Source organism: Euphorbia lathyris, chromosome 8, assembly GCF_963576675.1.
Source record: "Euphorbia lathyris chromosome 8, ddEupLath1.1, whole genome shotgun sequence".
NCBI lineage: Eukaryota > Viridiplantae > Streptophyta > Magnoliopsida > Malpighiales > Euphorbiaceae > Euphorbia > Euphorbia lathyris.
This window is the reverse complement of record NC_088917.1, coordinates 76310049-76322523: the sequence shown is the minus strand read 5'-3', so window position 1 is coordinate 76322523 and position 12475 is coordinate 76310049. Positions and strand designations below refer to the sequence as shown.

General features: G+C 33.2%; 1 protein-coding gene across 1 annotated transcript; it reads right to left on the bottom strand.

Annotated features, from left to right (window-relative positions):
- Positions 1–525: 525 nt before the first annotated feature.
- On the bottom strand, positions 526–11065 carry LOC136202455 (uncharacterized). The gene is made up of 19 exons (XM_065993087.1): positions 10909–11065; positions 10021–10062; positions 9794–9898; positions 9186–9239; positions 8967–9059; positions 7784–7895; positions 7329–7374; positions 7110–7181; positions 6161–6223; positions 5917–6071; positions 5624–5688; positions 5122–5272; positions 3785–3890; positions 3539–3674; positions 3303–3367; positions 2943–3107; positions 2679–2751; positions 2508–2584; positions 526–744 (listed from the first exon to the last, which is right to left on the bottom strand). The coding sequence occupies exons 1-18, from the start codon at positions 10910–10912 to the stop codon at positions 2526–2528; spliced, it is 1566 nt and encodes a 521-aa protein (XP_065849159.1). The 5' UTR covers positions 10913–11065; the 3' UTR covers positions 526–744; positions 2508–2525.
- Between the last annotated feature and the right edge of the window lie 1410 nt (positions 11066–12475).

Below are 12475 nucleotides of genomic sequence, written 5' to 3'. Positions count from 1 at the left end.
ATCAATATCATCAAAGTCGTGAACTAAAGACAAGCAAACAAAATGTCTATAAACGACACAGTTCAATTCAAAGATTTTATCATGTAATTTAAAATAAAAACTTTTAATTAATGTTTTATAAAGAAAAAATACCACGTACATCTGTTTGCAAAATTTTAAACCACCAAACTCTATTTTAAGACAACCAGATTTTTTTCCATTATTCTTCAGTATTTGATTGTGTAAAGTAGTCACATAATTAAAAAAAATCGAGTTTAATTTAATATAGCTTATAATCTTGATAGTTCTTCATACTTAATTTTATTAATTGTATGCTTTGTGTCCTAAATTTTTTCCGTTTGACCAACTCAAGAATGAAAACACAGTTGCTAACATATTCATACACTAAAAACTACAATCCGACACATTAGCGAGGGGAAAACAACCTGCAGAAACATGTCTAATGTACAGAATTTTACTTGTATGTTATGCAAAACTACAAACATGGATAAAAAAACATAGGCAATCAATAAGGCAAAGGAATCATGTAAACAACAAAAATATAACTGGCAAAATCATACTCTACATTCAAACATCTAAGTAATCAATGCCGATGAAATCGGAATTAAGGTTTATATTGATACCAGCAACAAGAAATAACTCTCGAGACTACACACCGAGCTTCATTCCACATTCCATCGAAACATGTCTGGATCCAAATATTTGAATGTGTGCTGGCACTCTCACCTATCATTTTGTCTCAGCCTGCATCTCAAAAACATATAAATAGGTGACATTATCAATTTGAAACAAACTATATATATATATATATATGTAAAAAATTGACAAAATACACAGTTTACATATATTTTCCACATATTGATCACCCAAAGATGACAATGCAACAACAAAGAATAGATAAAGTTGGTAATAAAGACGCTAATCGAACAAATATTTATTTAACAGCTCTAAATAATTCAAGAAAGCTTTAAGCAATATTCAATTTAAACTAATTTTTTAACATTAGCATTTATTTTGGCAATTTTATTGACATCTGAAAGCATTAAAATATTTATAGTTGATATCTCTTTTCTATCAAACTAATGCCAGTCTATAAATAATAGTTACTTCTAAGAAAAAATTAAAAGTATTAAACAAAGAGGAGGTAAATTTTATTTTTTTTCTGGTATCTCAAGGTAATATGCAATCCCAACTGGCGAAACCTGAAAATGCTAAAAAATGGGGTAAATTACACCCATGGCCCTTGAGCTTTGCTTTTACTTTCATTATGGCCTCTGAACTTCAAAATAAAAAATGACCCCTTTCAGGGTTGATCAAAATGACCATTCCAATAACAGGTAACCCTGCATTGTAGAGCTAATGGAAATGATATTCTAAGAAAATTTTATTTCTTGAACTTTTTGGTTTTGAGGTCATTTAAGTGTTCTTTGGTTATTAGAGTGAGAGAGCTCTGAAAAATGATGATTTGGAAAATCTAAAATAGTGGTTCCATGATAAATGATTTTCTAAGCTACTTTAATTCTTGAACTTTTTTATTTTGAGATCGTCATCAGTTATTTGACTTGTTCAACAGTAAAAAGGGTCCTTATGTTTAGTAAAGTGTAAAGTTCAAGGGCTATAATGTCCAGTTTTGACGTTCAGGGGCCATAATGAAAGTAAGTGCAAAGTTCAAGGGCCATGGGTGTAATTATTTTGAGGTCATTTAAGTATTGTCTTGGTTAAGAGAGAGAGAGTTCTGAAAAATGGTGATTTGGAAAATCTAAAATAGTGGTTCCATGATAAATGATTTTCTAAACAACTTTAATTCTTGGACTTTTCCATTTTGAGACAGTCATCAGTTATTTGACTTGTTCAACAGTAAAAAGGGTCCTTATGTTAGTAAAGTGTAAAGTTCAAGGGCTATAATGTCCAGTTTTGACGTTCAGGGGCCATAATGAAAGTAAGTGCAAAGTTCAAGGGCCATGGGTGTAATTTACCGAACACAAATGCTATCTTAGGTCATTTGTCTTTTCTAATTGTAATTATTTTGTAGTGGCAATCAAATTAGTAAAAACTTCCAATTCTTGGTTCTGTTCAAATAATTTCCAACCATGGTCTGCAAATAGAAAAATAAAACACAAATGGACAGCCCTAGCCAAAAAGGATTTCGAAAGAAGGTCAGTTGCTAAGAAGATACTCAAAGAAGTGCAAGTGTTTCTTCTAAGAGAGCTTCAAATAAAGAGGAAGGAAATGCTCAAAGAAGTGCAGTTACTGGCAAATACTGCCAAATTCAACTACCAAAATCAACCTACGCATAAACAAAATAAAGGGGGGACTTAATTATCACTGGCAGTGTCTAAGGTTTTCAATTTCAATATCTTGATTTAAGTAATATCATCAATATATATTTCGGGCACATCAAGTAAAGTAGGCAATGCAATTAAGTGAAGGCAAAAGTTGCATTGAAGTTACAAAATTTCAATCACTCAATCTGGAAAGAGTAAAAAATGTTGCAACACAAAATTTACCTTTAACAGCAAAATTGTTTAGATATGAGAACATGAACAAGAAAGTTCCATGACCTTCCCCACTGCAATCGTTTTCCCTGCAGACCAAAATGCCAAATCAGAAGGAATGAAATCCAAAGAACACAAGGAAATCATGCATCAACACAGCAAAATAAATGTTGGTTGACTTACCTTCAGAACGAAGAGTAAATCTGCCAAGTTGTGGAAAATCTGAAAACTTCTCCACACATATCAAGTTATTTACCTGATAAACAAACAATAAAAGATCAAAATACAAAAATATTTAAAAACTGTTAACAATAAATCTGTATATACTGGAAATCATGGAAGTAGATTTCAGTATGATGCTTATATACTAGGATATGCATTTTTATCACCTCATGTAGCACACAAGCTTCTAGGCTAGAAAAATATCATCAAGAGCGAATAAAATACCTGAACACGGCACAAAACAACAGCACCATTCTTCACAAAGAGGATTTTCTTTTTCATAGGCTTCTTTGTTTTTGGATCAATTTGATGTAGCAGCTCAAGAATCTCGCATTCTTCAACGACCGAATGAACATGCAAAACAGCATTGTACCCAGCCGTAAAAATTGCCTAGCCAAAGCAGGAAATATTCAATGGTTTAGACAATCAAAATATCAACGAACTTTTGTGAGTGTTTTTTTTTTTTTTTGTGCGTGTGAATCCAACTGAATAAAAGAGTTGGTTTATGATATGGAAAATATATGCACACTTTTGCTGAAAAAGAAACTGTAAGATGGACCAAGAATTAAAAGTTCAAAGATATACATTGTCTAGCAGTTCAAGTATCTGCAACTGAGCCACAAATTCTGTAACCGCAACTATTGGCTTTTCTGCACGATACGTAGAGTAAAAAAGTGAATAACATAGAAGATATGGGAAAATATCTAAAAGAATAAAAAGCACCAAAAGAGGGAAATATTCATGTCTTTGCACATAGATACATCATACATGCACGCAATCTGACGATTAATTTAGTTCCTTGGGTTTGCAGAAAAACATACCAACACTTGACAAGACGAAACCTGGAAGTATATCGTCGTCATCAATTCCAGATAATCTAATTCGCAGATTTTCTCCAGGTTCTGCACGTTTAACCTTCTTTTCATCGATATATACTGCAATAACTTTCACCTGAGTCTGCACGTGGATGTGTATGATCCTCAGATTCCATCGCGACAGTGGTAAGACTATATAATAACTAACAAAAGGAGGGGCGACAAAATCCAATGCAGGTTCGGAAAAATCACCTTATTTGGCATGACCATCAAAGTATCACCCTCTGTCACACTACCAGATTCTACTTTTCCCATGACAACAGTTCCCATGTCTTTGAACTTGTCAATAATTGGCAGCCTGCAAGTACAAAGATCAATAGTAGCTCTTGGATTAAACAAAAAGTTCACATACTCCATGTCAGCCATCAGCTAAAACTCAAAGTCAATGACATTCTTCTCCATTGCATAGAAATATATCAGTGTTATAAAAATCGGCCCAGGCGGCACCTAAAGAACATCAGCCCTTAAATTTTATGTCAACTTTTTAATTTTAAATAAAATATTAAATAAACCGAAAACTAAAAGAAAAGACCTAAAACTATAAAATGTTAATTTTAAGGATATTAATGTTATTTTGTTTTTGCACATTTTTTTATTAATGTTGTTTTGTTGGCACATTTTTATTTTTTAAGAACATTAATGTACCAAATATTAAAATATATATGTTTTTATATCTTTAAATATTTAATATTATTATTTTCACATAGTATCATTCATATTTTACTTATATTTATATAACATTTTATTTATTAAAAATTAAAAAAGTACAAAAATACAAACCCGATTGATCCCAAGGGGCCCTGTCCGCCCGACTAGCAATATATATATATATATATATATTCAATAATTCATGCAAAGATATATCCTTGATAATAGAGTAACAATGATTGAGCATTACAAACCTTTAATAAACATCATGAGCACCTAGATCACGGTACATAAGATAAAATCACCACTTGGAATAAGAATTTTTTAACTAAATGATAGTTGCATCATTTTTGTAACTCAATTTAGTAACTTTGAAATGTTATATCTTAAACAAAGAAAAAAATAATCAATCACCTCAAAAGCTCTCATAATTACCACAAGGCACAAAAAATGAACCAAAAATCAGAAACTCTGAGACCCCAATTAAGGAATTTCCCCTCTTTGATTCAATTTAATCAAGCAAAAGAACATAAAAGAAAATACAGTAAAGTTCTTATGCACATATGAATATGAACCTTCATCTATCGAGCAAGTAAATAGATTGAGCAAGTGAATTTTAAATGAGAAAGACAGCCTCATGACAAAGTAACCAGAAAACCAAAGCAAAGCAAAAGAACAATCAAGACCGCGCTATGTATGATCTGAATCAAGATATGGATAAATGGCACCAAGCCAATTTATTAGCATTATCATTGATTATATTAGAAATGAAAGATCATATTATACTGGTTCACATGACAAAAAAGGGTTAGAAAAACGAAAAAAAGGGGATATAAACATAGCGGTAAAGAGAGGAAACTAAAAATGAGCAAGAATCTTACCTAAAAGGACCCTTTGGATCTCGTAGAGGAACTTCAATACCATCAAGGGCTTCAAAAAGACATGGCCCGTTCCACCAGGGACATACGCTCTTATCTACTCTCTTTTTCATGTTTGAGCCAACGAGGCCAGATAATGGTAGGAACTGAACATCTGCAAATTTGAATAAGAAATTAAACCCATTCAAAAGTTATAGCAATCAAACAATATATTGGTAGAAAGTAGGAATCATCAAGAAGCATATCAACCTTGAACATAACTTCAACTAATGATTGCATTACAATGCACAGCTATTGAGTTTAGAAAGCAAAACTTAGCTAACCAAAAAGAAACAACATGAACCATCTTACAAAAATTAAGAAGCAATTTGCCAAAATCATGTTTGATCATTACATTTTACATTTGGTAACCACTTACATATTTCTAGTCTGATACCTAAATTAAATTTAAGCATGTAATGTTATGCAAGAAGTTATCTTATTAAAAAGCTTCCCAACGCCATACCTTTTTTCACATTGTAGCCTGACGTTCTTAAAAAAGGTATCATCTTGGATTCGATTTCATCATACCTGGAAAAAAAAACGAAATAATTAAGATAAAACATGCATCCATAAACCTTCATACTTTCAGATCATGCGTGCACTTTTGGGGCGTGTTGATGCATCAAGGTCAACTGAATAAAATATCTTCGATGTTGGACAGATCCCAGGTGTAAATACAGACAAGCATAAACAAAATATTCATTCATATAGACATGTATTAGCACATTATCATAAATTGTTGAGCCAAAAAGACACCTGTCTTTTGACCAGTTCACAGTGGGATCATCCATCTTATTTACAACAACGAGAAGCTTAGACACCCCCAATGTTTTTGCAAGCTGAACATGCTCACGTGTCTGTCCACCTCGTTCATACCCAGTTTCAAATTCTCCTTTCCGAGCAGAAATAACCTAATAAGAAAGAAATAACACTGTCAGCAAGCCATAAGCAAGATCATAAAAAAACGAGCAGAAAACATAACCGGTTGGCATAAACTTACCAGCACACCAATATCAGCTTGAGATGCCCCACTAATCATATTTGGAACGTAGCTCTTGTGACCCTGAAGATATAACGAAAGCAAGATAGCAAATGGTTCATCAAACAAAAAAAATCAAAGAATAAATTATGCAATCTACAACTCACAACAAAGACAACAAAATTGCATATCAAAGTGCCATCTGTATTGGAGAAAATATTCACTATGATTAAGTGCCACGAAAGATTTGTCATAAGATCAATAGCAGAAATATTTTGTAAGAAAAAAAAAATCAACTTCTATAATTTTGTTGACACCTACCCACACAAAAGTATGGCACTGATAATATTTTCAGCATGCTTTCTGAATGGGTACAGTTTTTTCATCCTAATTGTAATTTGCTGGGTTAATAAAGAAATAATCACTTCCATTTTAAATACCAGTCACCTGAACTCGCCTTATTTTCACTTCAAAATATATAAAAAAAAATGTAGGTTTGAGAATACAAGCAATGAAAGTTTTCAAGACATGATGACTTGAAATATTAGTAGACCATAATGCATTAACAACATAGTGCGAACTTAACTCTTGGATTAATGAGGGTCATCCACAGACCTCGTGTTTTCTATTTTTTTAAGGATTCATAGGTTCATACAGTGGCAATTGATGTGCTACATGCAACAGATGAACACACTGAGAAATGTGGTAGCCTAGCTGACCAAGAATTCTTTTGTGCATGCCCCATAACCAACAGAAATTATTGATAGGTACTTGTCAAGCACATAACTAGGAGCCAAGGAAAAAAAGGGGGCATTTTGAGTGGTCACAGAAACATTCAGCCAAGAAATACTTCTCCAGATCACACATGGAACAAATTACGGTTTGTACAAATAATTTGATCGGCTAATAAAATTGACTAATCTGGAAAACTTAACAACAAACAATTATAATGAATAAAACAACCCCTTACTGGTGCATCTAAAATTGTAAATCTAGTTGTCTCCGTTTCAAAATGTGCCCTTCCAACTTCAACTGTTTTACCCTAAAGCCAAAAATACAGAGCTAGAATGTTAGTACGCAGCTGGCAGCCACCTGACAATATAGAACTATAATAACTACAGAACACATTGTCAATAGTGTGACAATATCTAAATTCATGAACCATCATTCAGAGAAAACTGAAGAATACCTTAACCCTTTCCTCTTCATTGGTGTCCATAATATAAGCCATGTACCTAGCATATAGAAGAAAATAAGGCAATTAGATGGTCAGCAAGATAGCAAAAACTAAACAGCATGCTATGGTGCATCAGATTGCCAAATGAATTCAAGATCAAGACTCTTTTGCAATTAACATATTAAAGGGGTCAACATTATTGCTTTAAACTTCAAAGAGCTCATTCAAAAACATTCAAGAAAAAAAAAAATTATGGAACATTATCAATCAAAACTTGTTAAACTAATCACAGTTCATAATTCATTAAGTGTAACAGACAATTTTCTAAATGCATGAAGAAAATCAGGAATGAGTTTTGCAGCAGAATGTTACATTCCGAAAGTTCTGGAGAACTTGCTGAATTTGTGATTTGGAATATCAAGAAACATAAAGAGGCACATGAAAAAGAAAAAAAAGGTCACGTCTACCAGCTTTCTCTACTTTTGTCTTTAGCTTCTTTCTCGTACTTCTGAATTGTCCGATCATCAACCTGACCACTAAGGAAAAGAATTTGGCCACCAGTAGTGGACTTGCCGGCATCTGCAATCAGAACATAACCAATGACCTCAGGCACAATTTTCTAAAAATAGAGTTAACTCATTAGAAGGAACAAGTAATAAGCAACAGTTGTGGACCGCAGTGAATTAAAAAGCACAACGCATATGCATAAATATATTAGAAAATGATATAAGATGGAACAAAATCAATCACTTATGTCATCTCTCTTCAACTCACAAATTCCTAAAAATAACACAATTTTGCTAATTACAAATACCAAAAACTAATTTCCACCCGAATCAGAAGAAAAAAACTTCCAAACGGCAAACCGTGGTTTTAAATAATAGCCATCAAAAAGTGGCTTAATCCATCAGGAGCCTCTAAACTTGGCAAAAGAACCGACAGACCCTGAACTTACAGAGTTTCGTGTTAGCCCCCGAACTTGCTTAAAGTGATTTATTGGGCACCAGAATTTGTTTAAAGTGGCCTATTGGTCCCCTAAACTTCCTTATAGGTGATCTATTGGCCCCCTAAACTTGTTTAAAATGATATACTTTTCAATTTGTCCAAATCCTCTCTTGCTCTGCCACGTGGAAGTAGGGGGGTTAATCATGTCGTTTTAAGCAAGTTCAAGAGGCTAACGAGACACGTATAAGTTGAGGGCATCGATCAGTTTTTTGGACCAAGTTCAGCGGTCTCCTGATGTATTAAGCCAAGTATTTTTGCAACATTTACTGTGTAACCACAAATGAAAAAAAAAAAAAAAAAATCACTAAAACCATCATAGTACATCTAGATCCGTTTTACTAGGCCTTTAAAGCTGTTTCAAAACAATAACTTTTAAGAACAAAAATCAAACAGCATGCTAATCTAGAATTCTAATGCAAATGGAGAGAATGTATATCAAGGTTAAAAATCGAAAGCAATATCAGCATAATCAGAACTACTACATATGACAGGACAATAATGTATTAATATAAAACAGAAAACATCATCTACAGCTTCCAAAAGCCAACTAAATCAGTAACTGAGATTACATGAAAAAAAATGAGAAAAGGAAAATCCCAAGACAGACACATAATTATACAAATCCGTTAAGTAGATAAAACCTACCAACATGGCCAATAAAAACCACATTCAAGTGCCGCTTTTTGTTATGTTCCTCCATTACAACTTCTGCAGGCGCAGCTACTTCCTTCTCCTTCACTGCAAGGACCAAGCAATACTCGTACATTACATGACTGACTTCCATGAAAATCAAAGACCCCGTCGCACAAACAACTAGTACAGCAATTAAAACTTCATAACATATGTAAAAAGAAATTGGAGCACCTTTTGTCTCAGCATGTACTTCCTTAGATTCCAGGGACGTATCATCTTTTGCATCTGGCAATATCGAAATTCAAAAGCAAAACTTGTACCATGAATATCTGATATCAGACTTGATTCAAAATTCATAAGCATTTACCCATGCTGAGATATTAGATAATGACACCAGCAAAAACTAATAATTTCCGCAACACAAGACAATCTGCCACACAACACATTTTTTGAAAAGAAAACAAGGGATTTGTAAAATATACCTTACCTTTTTAAGCCTAGCACCAGGCTGAGGCGCTCACCTAGGCAGCACCTCATTGAAGGAGTCTCGCTCACCTGGGAGCCTAGGGAAGCGCCTCTGTCACTTTTAACAACACTAAGACAGTCTGTATTCTAATTGATTCACCAACAGGGAAAAGCTCTTAAAATTTCATCCTACAATCCCGTGTAACTTGATTTTTAAGTAGTCTAACTCAAAATCATACATTATCAATACCGGATTAAATTTAACTAAAATGTAGACCTAACCAACACAGTGGACTCTTACAAGCATAAACATGTTGCTTTCACCAAAAAATACGACAGAAATTCCAAAATAATTATTTGACAATATGGCCAACCTTCCTCCATTTTATCCAAGCTATCAACTTCTTTTGGGTTTACATCTTCAGAATTAGCTATCCCATTATTCTCTTCTACTGGTACTTGATCCCCATTATTCTCTTCTGTTAGGATTAATCAATCTTTAAACATTAGATAGCTAAAGAAATAAAAAATGGAAGGAAAAAAAATATAAAAAGCTGTATGTGAATCAAAATATAGACAATAAATTAACTACAGCACGCACCTGCAGAGTCAAGCTGCAGTGAACGAATCTCCGCCTCAATATCTATCATCCAAAAAAAAAGTTAAAAAACTAGAAATTGTCCATAAACCACCCAGAACGTATAATATAGTTTCGCATTCATCATCCAAGATATAGCAAAATAGCACAGTTTAAATGCATCCACAAATCCTACTTAGCATAACATCAATAAAATTCCAGAATCATAAGTTCCGGGAAAAGGCCATTGACAGAACTTCGTATACAACTTTGTAGTCTACAGGAAAGACGGTGGAGGAGAAAAGATAAGTATCTTTGCAGCTGGTATTTTGAAGCCCTTTCATGATTGGTTTTATGACTGTTCTTAGTCTGATAACAACGGATAGACTAGTTGGCTCCACTAATGGCTGCTCTTTTGACTTAAAATCTGCAACTGACCGTTGGCTATTGCTGCATCTATGTCAATGGTTGCTCAGATATTTGTAAACGCGTTTAGTAAGTCTTCTTTGGAGCTTGGTTTGGCAAAGAACTTCTTCTAAGTATCCTTGTTCACACCAAAGAACGAGAAGGAGAAGGTCGAGGACTTCGGCCTGTACAGCCTTTACGATATTACTCATCTTAGGTATTTACAATCCGCTAAGAAGTTCTATGCAAGAAATTTTATCTCCTGCTTCACTGAATTGCTTAACGAACTATCAGCAACCTTATCAAAGAGCTACTTCGTAATTCCAACTAAGAAATGAATTCCTCTAATAACATGAAAACGCTCAAGAAAACCACAACAAAACAAATCAAGAAGTTCAGATCAGAACTAAAATTAAAGAAGACGACAAGGAAAAAAAGAACGGCAAAATCGTGGATCCAAATGAATAATCAAAATAGACAGATTGGGATGAAGATTAGGGAACTTACCCATGATAGCGAAGAGATTACGAGAGCTAGGGTTTTTACCAGAGGAAGAGAGGAGTGATTAATGGAAAGTGTGGTGTGGGTTTCTTTCTGGAAGCTACTGAGGCTATGGCTTGCAGAATCCAAATAGTCGGTTGTCTTCTGCTTTCTTTCTGCTTTGCCCCAAATGAAACTTTGATGGATTCGGTTTCGGGTTGTTCGAAACCAACCCGAAAAACCTAGAATCCAAAACTTGATTTTGAATTTTTTTTTGGTAATATGGTTTAGATTTTTCATTTAAAACTAAAATTATATTCTTTTAGGTGCCTTCTATGGTTACTTTGTTTTTGACAAAGTATCATTACTTGGTGTGTTTTCACCATTGGATGATGGAGTATAAAATCAATCCAATTGTGAAAACACACAAAGTAAGCATTACTTTGTAAAAAACAAAGTGACCATAGCCTTTACCATTCTTTTAATCATTTTATTTATTTTGTCTCATATTTAGTTGTATTAATGATGATGGGATTAATGGTAATAGAGGTGAGATCCACTGTGATAAGGGGTTAGGGTGTGACAATGAGTTTATTGTGTGACATAACAAAACTACGTAATTTTGATGATAATTAAAAAGGGCAAGGTGGTAAATTTGTAAATAAAATGAAAGAGATGATAAAGAAAGTTGTTTTATTTCTTTTCTTTAAAATACATTTTCCCGACATCTCTAACATCGTTTTTCGAAAATTTTTATACTATTAGACTCGTCTAAATTAGACTGTCAATTTAAGATCCCTGAAGTTCAAGTAAAAAAATTCCGGTGAACGGAATCCGGGTGGGCGTTTTTTGGAGAGAAAAAAATTGCCCAGAAAATTCTCAAAAAATTTCAGAAAATGTAAAATATTATTCTAAGAAATTTTAATTCTTAGATCGAAGCGGGATTTCTTATGGTTTAATCCCAATAAAACTTGTTCCTTAATTTTATCCATTTTACATGCTTCAACAATTTATTGGGTCAAAACTATAAGGAATCTCGCTTTGAGCCAAGAATTAAAGTTTCTTAAAATAATGTTTTACATGTTTTGAAATTTTTTGATAATTTTCTGAGTACGTTTTTTTGTCCTACTTACATTGTTCCAAATTAGTGTACCATTTGTTCCAACATAATACTTATATTGTTCCAACAGAAAAATATTTTATCTTCTCTTTAAAATACATTTTTCCGATATTTCTAACCTCATTTTTCGAAAAATTTTATACTATTAGACTCGTCTAAATTAGACGGTCATTTTAAGATCCTTGAAGGTCAAGTAAAAAAAATTCCGATGAACGGAATCCGGGCGTTTTTTGACGAGAAAAAAAGTGCCCAGAAAATTCTCAAAACATTCCAGAAAATGTAAAATATTATTCTAAGAAACTTTAATTTTTGGGCCAAAGTGATATTTCTTACGGTTTTGACCCAATAAATTATTGAAGGATGTAAAATGGATAAAATTAAGGAAAAAGTTTTATTGGGACTAAATCGTAAGAAATCCTACTTCGACTCAAGAATTAAAGTTTCTCCAAATAATGTTTTACATTTTCTGAAATT

Coding starts and splice junctions, on each gene's coding strand:
- LOC136202455 (XM_065993087.1), bottom strand. Junction 6,224..7,109: donor TTACAATTTTAGATGCACCA/GTAAGGGGTTGT, acceptor TTATATCTTCAG/GGTCACAAGAGCTACGTTCC. Junction 5,273..5,623: donor AGGCTACAATGTGAAAAAAG/GTATGGCGTTGG, acceptor TCAAATTTGCAG/ATGTTCAGTTCCTACCATTA.